Source organism: Pocillopora damicornis, chromosome 7, assembly GCF_964200805.1.
Source record: "Pocillopora damicornis chromosome 7, jaPocDami1.2, whole genome shotgun sequence".
Classification (NCBI taxonomy): Eukaryota; Metazoa; Cnidaria; class Anthozoa; order Scleractinia; family Pocilloporidae; genus Pocillopora; species Pocillopora damicornis.
In genome coordinates this window covers 3598003-3612500 of record NC_142676.1, presented here as the reverse complement: position 1 = coordinate 3612500, position 14498 = coordinate 3598003, and the positions used below count along the sequence as shown (strand labels likewise).

Below are 14498 nucleotides of genomic sequence, written 5' to 3'. Positions count from 1 at the left end.
TGTTTGACAATCATTTTCTAATTAGCATTTAAATTTAGCGCCAGCGTCTCAATGAAAGTCCCGGCTATGTCGCTGAATTCTGGGCGATGCGACTTTCGACCAAAAGATGCGTTATTGTTCACGCTTTATTTGCAGTCTTGCTTTATTTACTGTCCTCATTGTTCGACTTGCGACTCCATTGACAACATTTTACACACAAGCTAAGACAAAAGCACAATGTGGCGTCATATCACAATTGTTTTATTTTGTTTAATAGCTGAAGATCATAGATTATGGTTCGTCGGCATGAAATTATATATTTTTGACGCTTCGCTGATCTGCTGGAGGTGAGATCGACTGAGAGGTCAAAGTTGTGATAATTTGTCTGCGTCGCGTCACGAAGTCTTCCTTGAATCACAGAAGTTTGGCCTTTGGTTGTTTATTTTAAATATTGTAGGTTTTTGCTGTATCGCACTAAGCCCTCCGTAAAAATTTGAAGTAGTAGATTGTGATGTGATTTTATTGCGGTCCCGCTGATTTTAGCTGTTCTTTTTTTAGTACTGTTTCTAGATCATTGTTGGATTTATTGCACGTTTGGGTGGATTTGTCATAATTTACCCCGTTTATGACAAATTCACACAATGATCCAATCGAAAATCGGGGTAAAGTTGGCTATGGCAAGTCAGTAGGATATATTCCACCTAAAGAATGAATTTCACAGAATTTACCCCGTTTTTCTAGAATTCGCTGATCAAATGGAAAATCTGAGTAAAGATGGCATATGGGAACTTAGCGTGTTGGCCACTTGCGGATGAATTCGTAGAATTTATCCCGTTTTTCTAGAATTCGTTGAAAAAAAATGGAAAATCGGGTTAAAGATTGGATATGGTAACTTGGGATCCTTTTTATTTGGAGGATGAATTCTCAGATTTTACCCCGTTTTTTGCCAAATTCACTGAAAAAAAATGGAAATTCGGGGTAAAGATAGCATATGGGAACTTCGGGTATTATTCACTTGTAACATGAATGCTCAGAATTTACCCCGTTTTTCTCGAATTCACTGATCAAATGGTAAATCGGGGTAAATCGGTTAGCCACTTGCCGATTAATTCGCAGAATTAATCCCGTTTCTCTAGAATTCCTTGAAAAAAATGGAGAATCGGGTTGAAGATTGGCATTCTTAGATTTTACCCTGTTTTTCTAGAATTTATTGAAAAAAATGGAAAATCGGGGTAAATATTTTTTTTTTAAATCTGACTGTCACAATATTTTTATTTATTTTTCATAAATTTTTTAATTTATTTTTTAATGCAAAAACAACTATATTACTTTAATTACAGCTATATTACTTATATCACGGCTACAGAAAATAACTTACAGTACAGTTACATCTATAGCTTACGTTTTTTGTTTTTTACAAATACGTACGTTACAGTGCAATACAATATTTAAAACAATACTGGTTGAAGAGCGACTAAACAAATAACTATATATTAAAAGAAAAGAAAAGAAAAAAACAAAAAAGCGTTTACAGCCAGAGTGCACTACTCACAATTTATAGAAAAGAAGGTAGTTTAAAAGAAAACAAAAAAGTGCAGGAAAAAAGGATACAAACATCAAATTATATGTAAACAGAATTAAAGAAAACACTAAGTTAATGCGTGTTGTGCTTGTTTTAAGCATGGTTTTTCTTATAATAATGATTTATGCATTATAATGTGAGAAGAAGAGGGGGAAGTTTTTATTTCCGGAGAGATGTTGCGCATTCTGCATATCCATACAAAATATCTAGTGACCACAAAAAGGAAGTTTAGTTTCTTGTTTTTGTGTGGCTTAAGCCCTAGTACTATAAATGGCAATAGATTGAAAATTTCTGCGAAAGGTTCTCCAAGGTTAATTATCCATTGTTTAAGACCTTGCCAGAAACGGTTGGATATATCACAAGTCCAAAATAGGTGGATGAGAGTCTCTTTCTCACTTTTACAAAAAGTGCACTGCTCATTGTCCCTAAGGTTTACCTTGGTAAGAAAAGTGTTGGTGGCTAGTCTTCTGTGCAGTAGCTTAAATTGAAAAACAATCAATTTTGTGATTTTTGTGCACAGAAAAGGAGTTCTGTAAACTGCCTTCCAGTCGACATTATCTGGTGTTTCGAGCATGCATTCTGTTGCTCGTCAGAATTTTATATGTTAGTCTTTTTGGTTTTGTCGTCTTTAGGAAGGTGTCGAAGGTAGTTTCGTATGCAGTATTACAGCTGTTGAAGTTAGCTTCATTGCTTTTTTGTAAGGCCTTAAGAGGCTGTCTCTCTTATTTCCACCCGGTCAATTTTGCGTCAAAAATAATTTTTCCTGAAACTCTGTCAACAGAAAGACTTTACCTAGGAAAGAACTAAATTAGATTTGGTTTGATTCGAAATAATTTTCTGACTGCATTAGGGGCCATAATTATTTTCCAGTCCGCAGGGACCGTCGCAACATCTCGAAAATTGAAAAATAGGCATATTTTGTAACATTGCAAAATATTTGATTCGCATAGTTAAGCCACAGAATTTATATCAGATTGCTTAAAAACCTTTCTAGTTTGCCAAGAAAGTTAGAATTTGCCCTCTCAATATATTTGAAAAGGCGAATTTTAGCATATTCTGACCATTAGAAATCGCCATCGGCCGATGGCCGTAAATAACCTTGATTTAGACTTTAAGTTTTTGGATTTGGGACCTGGTTGACGATTCTATCCTACACAACCGTTAAGTTTAGACCTTTATAGGTAAAAATATGCAAAAACCCCTGTACGTTTTCGATTTTTCAAAAGTTATGACCGTTTGAATCAGCACATGTACGAGCATTCGCGATTTTTTCGCCTACACCAAAATCGAACCACTGGAGCAGATTTCGTCATAAATACAGCTTACCCACTTTGCAGCCCGGCTTCATGGCTCATTTCAGAATTTTTCTAATAACCAAATTAGTGAAATCCATGATAACTTCAACAAATAGCTAGGTATTGCCTTCGAAAAGTAGGCGGCATCCATCGTGATTCGTGGTATCAAAACAAATGTCGGAATTGGCCACATTTCGCGGTGAATCACCCATTTAACATCGCTGCAGAGCTGAATTTTTTCCAAAATCAGAATATGAACTCTCCATGTCTGGAAGCTGAGGAAGAAATGAAGGTTTTAGGCTTCTGAAGTGAAGAAATAATCGCTTAAATTTGGGTCCAGTTCGATGTTATACTGTTCTCACAAAGGTCCGCATAAAAGAGAAGACCGCTGATAGCTTGTGCCGTACGTTGTGCCGTATGGTTTTGTTTTGTATCCCAATGTAATATTTGGGGAGAAAAATGTTATACTGTCATTGAAAAGGTCATAGACAGGCCTACACAGACCCCCCTGTGTGGTTTTATGTTTGCGACGCAAAAGCCTTTAATTAAAGCTTCGCTCTGACGAGTATGTCTTTGAGCGATTTACCTCTTTTGTATGATATAATCGGAGGCGTTTTGTAAATTGTTGATTTTGTTTATCATCCCCTAAAAATCGCTCTGGTCATCCGATGGAATAAACTTTTACACAAATGTTTCGGCCTTTACCGGCTATATGTTATGGCGCTTTATGAATATCTTGCACATGTTTGGTTGTTTACGCGATCGGCGCAATTCGTCTGGCACTGAGTTACATTTTGTGCTTCAACATACTACAAATATCATCAAAAGTAACCACTCCACATAAAAAAAAAGTAATTGAAGTGTCTGCCTTGAATCCTTGCAACTCGTTCGCGGCCAAATGTTTCAACTTTGTTTTTTACGATATAAACACAGATGGGAGGTTCGGTTTTTATCATAAGAATGAGAGTACATTGACTGTGTAATGACTAAGCGTTAGGTTCAGTTAACATGCGTGCTGCACACCGGGTTACACGCTACTATGCTGTGCCCGCTATTATGCTAGCTTTTGTATTCGAAGGTTAACACGCTTTGTGTGTTTGCCTGCTCGCGCTTCACTGTTCAACGGCGCAAGCTTTATTTTTTGTAGAGTGTTATAAGAAATAAAAGTATGAGCAGTGTGTTTTAGCATGCTCAGCAAGCGTTATAGCCAGTTTCTTTTGTTTTCGATTGGAAGCGTGTTGTGAGCGTGCTATCACCTTCGTCCCTAAAATCATATGGAATGGTATAACTCTAACTCCTTGAATGATTCTCTGTCTTAGCGAAACGAACGACACAAACACGAGAAAACGTAGATCTTCTCTATTTACTTTCAGGGGGTTGTAATCACTTGACAATAATCTCAATGCAAGTTAATAATTTATTCATACATTTTTTCCTATGTTCTTAGGGTTCTGGAAATTGGAGGAAATGTACATACCCTCAATCAAGAAAATGTTGATTCTGCACTGGAAGTCCTATCAGTGTGTGAGAATTTGAAGGTTCTCTCTATTTTTAATTGCAATCTTGAACGAAACTCAAAAGACTACTTTAAAATTTTTTTGAACCTAGAAAAATTGAACCTATGGCAGTGTCACCCACGTTTGTTTAAGTGTGCTAAAAATTCTTTGAATTTGGATTTCAAATGTGAATTAAACCCACTGTCCCCTTTGAGAGACATAATACATGCCTCAAAAGAAGAGCAAGGAACCGCTTTGGATAGAGCAATTTTCAATTGAGTGTCAAAAGTAATCCAAGATTGTGATGGTTTTGCCAAAGTATGCTCTGTGATTGGCCCAGAAATCTTGCGCCACCCTCTCAACCAATCAGATGCAAACCCAAAACCAATCATAACTTTGTTCCTCGCATTTTTCTGCACTTCAGGCCATTTGCATGTATTTACTTTGAGTCCTGATTGGTTCCATGTGATATTTCCCTTTTTCTGACTGGCCATTGCAGTTACTTTGGTTTTGGTTTCACAGTACTCAATTGAAAAGCACTCTGAGTAATACTGCAATTAAACTGGTTCACAGAGACTTTGTCGCCTTAATATTAGACTTGATGTGGTTTTTGTTGTTGTATTTTTTGGCCTTTCCAATTAAGATGAAAATGGAAAAAAATAAATTTCATTCCAGAGAGACATCTGCCCAAAAAGTGAGATGCCTATATGAGGAAATAAAGAAAACCAACCCTAAGTAATTCAGATTTAATCAAATTTTTAACAGATGACAATATAAACAGGTATTACTTTCTCCTCATCAATTACATGCCTCACTAAAGAAGACAATTGAGCAATATCATTCATGCTCATGCTAAGGCAAAGCTCTGTCATAATTTATTTCTCGACAAGATATTGTAGATGAACATAGAGTGATTTTATCCAACCAATGAAATTGATCATAGACTACTATGCGTTACAAAAATTTTTGGCTTATGTCATGTTTTCCACACACAACATAGGGGTGATCCAACAATCAAACATGCCGCTGGTGTCAGACAGGTTTGTTTACATACTGTTTCATGGGTTAAGTAAAATCACGCTAGTTGTTCCTTTTTTAATGTTTCATACAAATTTTGGTTACCTTTTTCCTGCTATGATGTCCTTTGTTGACAAAATTCTCTTGATAAATAGGATACACTGTAAGTGTTTGCAACAAATAAACACTTGTGCACACAACATGTGCAATCCATAATTAATCTAACTAAAAATTCAAGCTGAAATTGCTCATTTAACGAACACAAATGGATAGTTAAAAAAAAAACTGCTCCAGTTGTACTTGAACATGCAACACTTCTATGGAAATAAACATCTTCACTACAAATAATTCAAGCAAATAACTTCAGGTGAAATAGTTTTTTTGGAATTTGTGAAATTTAAAGTGGACCATAGTGCACTAATATACCATAAATCCATTCTACCTTGCTACTTACTTGCAACTGTTTGGCTCTAATTATTCAATATTATTTCACAGATCACATTAAGTAACTCTCCAATTTACCCTTATATACTTTTGAATAAAATAAAGCAGTTGACACCAGATTGAGGAGTCAAGGCTATTTTAGTCACTAATTCATTCATAATTGTTGGTAAGATTTCTTTTTATGTGGGCTGCTGTAAACATAAAGGTTTTAAATAAATTCTTTGCAATTTAAATGTTTGTGTCAATTTTTTTAAATTCTACTGCTCTGGAAATGCACTAGATGTGAAACTCTGGAACTCAACAATTCCAAAGGAAGTTTTGTGGACAAATTCATAGGTCTGATGCGAACATGCTTAAGAGGTCACATTCTCTGTTGATGTTCTCTGGCCATGTCTAAGTACAATTCACAATGTGGAGCAAGGGAATTTTGGATATGACTTGAATTAAGCATGCTTCAAAACCCAATTGAAACTGTTAGAATGAACACATGACCCATTAAGTGTTTAACCCTTAAACTCCCAAGATCTCATTAGTATTTCTCCTTACTGTCTGCCATATAGTTCTTGTGATGTTAGTTTTGAGAATTTGGTATTGGATCAACTAATAATCCCCTTATCAATAATTTTCTTTATTCTCATCACTTGTCAGCTTGATATTGTATTGATAGTGTAAAGAGAAATTCTGTCTTGGTCACACATGGGAGTTAAAGGGTTAATTATTAGTATTACACTGTGCCAAATAGCTTGCCTTATTGATTTTATTTAAAATTACAAAAGGTCTTTCTCCTCAAGTTGCCTCCATTTCCAGTCTCTCCACATTTCATAGTGATACTGTTCTGTGATGTTCAATAAGACCCATCCATCACTATCAACTCGCTCTAAGATACTTGCCACATCTATCAACTCTTCTGTGGTCTCCTTGGTCCAAACTTCGAAGGCTCTATCCCACCTGTAATGGAAAAATCTTTGTCTCGACTTCCCCTTCCTTACCTGCCTCCAGTAATCAAAATCTACCATTTCTTCTGTTGTCATCACTGCATGGTAACACCCTCTTGGAACATTTATCCCTTTCTCCTTCCTTAGTTTGAAAAGATATTGCTCAGTGATGGGGTTAAGGCCTTGGAATACCTTCCTTTCTTCTTTAGAATAGAGCATCTGTAGGGTTGGAAGCTGTGAAGAAAATCAGTCTCCATTAGGAAAGAAAATCTAATGACACTTGGCTTGTGAAAGACTGTCTTCAACAAATTCGTATTAAAATGCACATTTGGCTTAATTTCATCGGGTAAGTACCACTTACCAAGTATCAGTATGTTAATGATGATATGCTATAAATTAACTCAAGGGACAATGAAAACAACCGCATCGTTATGTTAACCCAACAAACAAATTTAGCAATTAAAGGACTATTAATCAATAGATGTATTTATAATAATTTAACTTAAAATTCATTGCAGACACAAGGCAATAAAAAACATCCAAAACTAGTCATCAAAGGGAAACAAAACACAAAAGTAATAGTACTAAAATAATAATAATAACAATAATAATAATTTAATAATAAGAACAATAATGATATTCCCCTAAACTACTTGACATGTTAACAAGAACATCTCTGCATAATATAAAATGATTATAATAATAGTAATAATAATAATGATATTCCCCTAAACTACTGGGCATGTTACAAGAACATCTCTGCATAGTATACAACAACAACAACAACAACAACAACAACAACAACAGCGGTAAAAATAATAATAATGATAATGACAATGATGATAATAATAATGATGATAATAATAATAATAATAATAATAATAATAATGTAAGAGAAAACCCAAGCAGAAGAAAACCACAGATCACTCACAAATTCTGCATACCTCGTGAGAAGCATCATAAGGAGGCTTGAGGAGCTCATACAAGACCAAATCTTCATCATCTGGTTCACTGGCTGTAAAAAGGCACAACAATGCTTTCTTTAGCAAATAACAAAAAAACAAGGTTTATAGAGATGAATAATTATGGAACAATAAAGCAAAAAATTCATATTACAAAAACAAAGAGACAAAGAGTGAAAATGGTCAACATATTAATTACCTTGAATATTGTTTTCATTTGACAACTCTGTGTCTTTGTCCCGTAGTTGAATGTCTAATGGCAGAAGAGGAGGGGGGACAACAAATGGATCATCTTCCATATCTTCATAATCCTTCTCAAAATCCCCTAATTCATACTTACCAGGAAAAGCCACACCAAAACCAACAGAAACCTCTTCCATGGTTTTGTCAGGACTAAATGGACTCACTCCTGTTCTGCATTTCTTAATTCCATCTTCACCTATTCTTGCACTGCTGTTTTCACCAGCACAATGTATAAGTCCTGTACCACTTACTCCAGATTCTTTGTCACTGCAAATATTCTCTTGACCCCTACATCTCATAGTTTCAATGGTAGAGCAACCAACTAGCCCAAGGACACTTCCATGGCCACCTTCTTCACAAGCTGGATAACAAATTTCTTGGGTACTGGGACAATTTTTAATGTCACATACTGGTTGCCCATTCATGATAATTTTCGCAAATGAATTCCGCAGGAATGGCATATCCCTTAAGCTGAAATTCATTTCCAAGTTGTTGACAAATGCACTGATAAAACCCAACACAAAGACAGCACAGTCAAAAACATTCTGTCCTTGAGAAGGCAACTTTTCTCTTTCCTCCTGACTTAACCTTCGAAATGAAGAAATATCAATATTTGCAGTTTTGAATTCCCTGAAAAAACATAATCCCTGAAAAACATAATCCCTGAAAAACATAATCACTCCTTCGATCTTTACAAAGGGAGTCAAATTCCCCATACAACTTCATTGGCCTGTCTATTAAGACACACCACCAGTGACCAGGGCAATGAACAGGAAATACAAACTTTTCATACTTGTGAAAATCACACCTAAGCATTTCCTTAAGACCCAGCTCTTGGCTGCAGTGATTAAGCCAAAAGGTGCTTGCCACATACACATCCTTTTTCTGACTCATTAAGAATGGACCAATGTAGTTGATCACGACATCATTTATTTGGTTACCTGGCTTGAGGGTACGAACATCTTTTGCTTTGACTTGTCCATGGAGTGTGGCAATGATGGTATCATCACTTATAGTACTGCTTAAATCCCACACCTCATCCAGTGTGCAATGAAAAACAGGATTGCCATAAGTTCCAGGCCCTTGAAGGTTTACAGCAGCAAAATCTGGGTTCTGATATGCTTCTCTCTGAATGTAACCTAGGCCATCTTTAAGGGACAGTGGAAGAGCAGATGTCCTGCGACTATCAAGAAGTACAATTGCCTCTGCTTTAAAGAGCAGAGTAACAAAGTGATATTCCTTTGTCCTTACAATGAGTGATGGTCTCTCATCTGCCTGGAACAATCCCAGAAGAAGGGAATGAAATTCCTGGAGACTGCTGGGGTCAAGGGAATTAATTGCAGCACCATCCACAAGTGCCCTCAAGGGTAAATCTAGTCTTTGAAATGTACAGTTCTTCCTAATTGCTGCCTCCTCCATTGCTAAAATACTGTAGTCACCATCAAGACCCCGCATAGGCTCTAAAGGTACAGAAAATCCACAGCCAACTTCACAAACCTGTTTTAACCAAATGATGTCTGCTGCCAAATCTAGGTCAAACAAATTGAACATAGTAGGTCCTTTCCTGGAACAACCTAATGCATTGTTCATTGCACAAAGTCCACAGAATGAGCTGTACCCTTGAACTTGCATACACTCCTGACTGCCATTGTTGCCACTTAGGCGCACTTGGCTCTGTACATCTTTATTTGCATGCTTGTCAATAATCTTTAAAAAGTACCTCAAGTTACTTCTTTCTGTGGCATTATCTTGAGAAGGATTTATGGCTGCAAGAAGCCCTTCAAAGGCATTACAAACTTGGCCAGTTCACTGCAATAAGGATCAATGTTCTCTAGATGTTGCTGACACTTGTCCTTCAACTCAGCTGGCTTCCATAGCATTCCTTGATTGCTTCCTGGCATGAACAGCAATGATGTGGATGGCTCACCAAGGGTGACTTCATGGGTTTTCAGACTTTCTTGGGGTGTACTGCATCTGTTGGATCCAACATCAACATTTACATCATTTGTATGGTCAAGCAGATCATCCTTATTGAACACTGGCTCATCAACACCGACTTGGGTGCTAGGTCTTTTGATACTGTCTTTATCATGGCATGAAGTACTAGCCTCAGTTGTATGGCTACTTAACAGAGGGGTTTCCTTTGGAGCTGTCTGAGATGTTTTCATTATACTATCATCAGATGGTACAATGCAACCATCTATTGTTACACAGAAGAGCCCACAGTTAACAGCCATCTGAAGCACAAGATTCTGGCAGCAGGGATGAAAGCATGGAGTTTCTTTTTGCTCTCCAACGCATGACAAGCAGTCAGAGTGTTCCTCGTAACTGGTGAGATGACTTAGAATTGACTTTCCCAGGTTTTGCTTTCTGTCTCTCTCCCAAAAGATTCTACCATAGAGAAAGTACTGAAAACCCGAAGCCTGTAAAGTTTGAAGGCCAGTTACAAACTTCTGGTGAAACACAGCTTCTTCTTCCTCTCTGTCAGAAAACGACGATACCATGGCAAGGAGTCCATAATCCAGAACCTGACAATGACTCTTCAATAAATCATCAATACTTCTATGGTGAGCCACTTTCCTCAACCTTAGACTTTGATTATACATCTCCTTACGCACAGTTAGGCCAAACTCTGAAATGAAATTGTGCATATTCAGCAAAGATAACTTGGGGGGTGTTTCACAAAGGGGAAGTTCACACTGCTTTTCCTTGAACAAAACCATCTGGCCACCAAAAATGGATTTAACTACCAATTGCTCTCCACATTCTATCTCCACCTTGAACATTCCTCCAGGACACACCTCTTTGATGACCCCCAGAACATTCAAGGGCTGAAAGGGATCTGGCTTTGAAAAATGCAATCCTTCTGAACGTGGATTTTGGAAGAGAACTTTGTCTCCCACCTTAAATTCCCGCTCTTTAGCCCTCTTAAGAGCCCGTTTGTGATTCTTTTGAATGGTGTGTTCTGTTGCTTCAAGGACATCCACCATCTTAGATTTGTATTCTTCACTCAAGTTGAAGAGGTATTACGTGATGCTCTCTACCTGGAATTCTGCCTCTGAATCCACTGATTGAAGTGGGATGTTGTGACTGTGAGAAGGTGGAGATTGTGAATTTCCTTGCACTATCTTCTTAACAGCTGCTGACAGCTGCTTAGCTGAAACACCCAATGAGGACAATAATATGGTCTCAGAAGAAATTTGCAGGATGGCCTCTGTTATCTCTTCTAATTTAGATTTATCCATGGAAGTGCTTTCCCCATGTCTCTCAAGTTCAATGAAATCTTCTGATGAAAATTCATAATCCTCAAGGCAACCATCTTCAATACTTTCTGTCCACATACTATCATCTGGGATGATGTAGTCCACCAAGCAGGAAGGCTCACGGTTCTTATATATTCGAAAAGGCACATCATTAATTGTGCTGTGCCACTTGCAATTCAAAAGGTCTGCGATAGCAGAGAGTAGTAAAGGCCAGACATTGGCCTGAAGATCTCTAGGCAACTGTTGTAAAAACCTTGCAAGTAACCTTTTGACTTGCTTGTTGAGATTTTCTATCTGGCCTTGAGACTGTGGGTGGTGTGGCCTACCATGAACCATGCAAACTTCAAATTCTTTGCAAAGTTTTTGCACTACCTCTCCAATGAATTCACCACCATTATCTGACTGAATTACAGTAGGTGACCCTTCCTTGATGAACAAGGCCTTCAGAATGGCATACACTTCTTCTGCAGACTTTGTTTTTAACGGGAACAGCCAAAAAAACTTCGAGAAACAGCACTTGACTGTTAGAATGTAACGGTAGCTCCAACAATATTATTATTCTGCATAAAACTACGGTGCTTCTTTGGGGCCATGTCAATAAGGTCACACTGTCACTTTGGGGGCGAAAAGATCTAATGGGGACAGGAGGGGCAAGCACTCGCATTGGCAAGGGGTTGTTGACCTGACATGTTGAGCATCGAGCCAAGAAGGCCCTAATAAGGTTGAAAATACCCTTAAATACATATTTTTGATTGAATAGCCTACTCAAGGCATTCACCCCTCCAGGGAGGCAAGTATCCTCTCCAAGGACACCTTTAATGTAGTGTAAACTGCTTAATACACCATCTACAGCCTCTCTGTAGAGAAGTTGCTTTGTAGTCTTAAGCTCTCCTTGAACATAACTGTTGACCAAAACAACAAGGATGCCATTTTTGTCACTGACAATCTTACCTTCTTGGTCAAGTTTTAGTGTGTAGACTGGTCTTTTCAGGCTACGTCGTTCAAAAAATCGTCTTTTATACTGATTAAAGAAAGCATTTAAGTTTTCATTCTTCTCTGAAGAAATACCATCTTTTGGGAAAGATGCATATCCTGGAGTACAATACAAAACTGTATCTGCCAGTTTTTCATAAAAATATTTCTGGCATCCATTGAAGCTACAATCTGCTAAATAAAATATAGTATTTGTGAATAAGTAATAGTTATAGAAGATTGCTACCTTTAACATACATTGATTGATTAACCCTTTACACCCTAACATCAGTATGCATATTCTCCATACTGTTCTCTATACATTTCCTGAAGCCCTGACAAAGAGAGTTTTTATAAAAATCAAGAGATTTATAAATTGTTGGTCATTTCCTTTATTCTCATGAACTCAATGTTTGATTCAGGGGAGATATTGTAAGGAGAAATTAGAAGCTGGTCACTTTTAGGGGTTAAAGGGTTAAGATTTTTTCTTCCATAACGGGTAAAACAGATCCTATTTAATGGTTCAGAGATGACCTTTCTACAAGTAACTGGAATTGAGGCAATGGAAGATATTACTGCATGCTCAGTATATTGTTGCACAAAAGTATTTAAAAGTTTCCTGTTTCTGAATTTCAGTAGTGGATAACTGTTGTATTCCAGCACTGTTATTTTCCAGCCCCTCTCAGCTGTTCTCAGTTTCTCAGCAGGAGTTAACTATTGTATTCCAGCACTGTTAATTTCCAGCCCCACACAGCTGTTCTCAGTTTATCAGCAGGATTTACTGTTGTATTCCAGCACTGTTAATTTCCAGCTCCACACAGCTGTTCTGAGATTACTAGCAAGGAATAAATATTCTTTTCCAGTCCTTACTTGTATTTTCAGTTGCATACTATTCTTCCCACATTTCTTAATAAATGAACCTATATTTAGTGGACACTTCTATATCACAGACACTGGAGAAGGTTCTCAGAGAAGTTACCTTTGATACTTTTATAACTATAAAAGTAATAGCTTTCACTGCAATTTAAAGTGATTTAATTTTTGAAATACAGTTAACTTCTCCACTAACCCCACAACACCTGTGCAAAGCATGTCAATTACAAATAACAAATATGGAGAGTTGCAAATTACTTTCAATACTTTATAGTGCAAGCAATGTATTCCTTACCGTCATTTTTCAGTGTTTTCTTTCCATTTACAGACTCGAGTGGCTGTAATGAAAAAAACAAATTCAAACAATTTTACCTCACTTCTTAAAGCAAGAAGTCACAAGACTAAACAACAACTGTAGAGACTTAGACATACTTAGGCTAAAACTCTGATTCAAAAATAAAAAAATGACCCCCCTGCAAAAAAAAATTGTACCACTGTCTTTGATACCATCCTGTCACTCTCCTATTTTTTTTTCACTTTTCTTTACTTCTAATTTGTAAACACATATAATGCTTCTTCTCAATGGGAAGTGTCTTCAAGAAAACCCAAATAACAAAACAGTATTGGCAAGAAAGATAGCCAAATGAACAGTAGTATCGAATTAGAGCTTAGAGCAATTAAACAACATGAATGGCTGCTACACCCCATTCTTTTTTCCCAGGTCTACATGAACTAGATTTTGAGCACAGAATGCAATACCTCACCAAACATCTGCTATGATGACTCACTTAAAAGTGTGCATGATTATCACCTCTTGCTGAGATAGCACACTTCACTTCAATGTTTTTATTACTACACATATGGGGGCTTTGGTAAGATTGTGGAAAGGAGGGACAACGTTTGAGCAGCTGGGAGGGACCAAAATGACAGTGTGACAGCCATTTATTCCCACTTGGATTGCAAAGTCTGGGGAACCTTCCCCTGGAAATGTAAAAGTTCAGATGTCCAAAAGGGTCCATTTTAGGCCACTATTTCCCAAGTTGGCTAAAAATTATAGCTGCTACGAGGGTGAGTATTGACACTGAATTAATGAATAGAGTACCTTTTATGTAACTAACTATATAAACATTATACATAGCAATGTTGTCTCTGTGATGATGTCTGTGTGGTCTTGTTTGATTTTTACTTTTGCCTTGCGCAAAAAATGAGATTGTGCTGAGGACGACATTAGATTTTGGGGTACAGTGCTGTGATTTCTAACACAGTATCTTTAATGCAATTACTGATGGCAAAGGAGTTAATCAGTACTTCAATGATAAATGTAGAGCATGGCAATTAATGAAACGATCAATGTCTATTCATGAACTAGCTCTTTGTCAGTGACAAGTTCACAAAATTAATATTGGTGAAGGTTAATTCATACAACAATTACTGTAA

The 14498-nt window shown here is 37.1% G+C and overlaps 1 protein-coding gene across 1 annotated transcript; it reads right to left on the bottom strand.

The window, feature by feature from the left end:
- Positions 1-5083: 5083 nt before the first annotated feature.
- Positions 5084-8580, bottom strand: LOC149042105 (uncharacterized). Its single transcript, XM_089211532.1, has 3 exons — positions 7910-8580; positions 7693-7763; positions 5084-6982 (listed from the first exon to the last, which is right to left on the bottom strand). Exons 1-3 carry the CDS (start codon positions 8433-8435, stop codon positions 6581-6583), a joined length of 999 nt encoding a protein of 332 aa, XP_089067658.1. The 5' UTR covers positions 8436-8580; the 3' UTR covers positions 5084-6580.
- Positions 8581-14498: the final 5918 nt, after the last annotated feature.

What these genes read in the sequence shown, in the direction of transcription:
- LOC149042105 (XM_089211532.1), bottom strand. Translation starts at nt 8,435, where the DNA reads ATGAATTTCAGCTTAAGGGATATGCCATTCCTGCGGAATTCATTTGCG. An exon ending in AAATGAAAACAATATTCAAG is followed by an intron (nt 7,764 to 7,909) that starts GTAATTAATATG and finishes GCCTTTTTACAG; the next exon opens with CCAGTGAACCAGATGATGAA. An exon ending in CTTATGATGCTTCTCACGAG is followed by an intron (nt 6,983 to 7,692) that starts GTATGCAGAATT and finishes TTTTCTTCACAG; the next exon opens with CTTCCAACCCTACAGATGCT.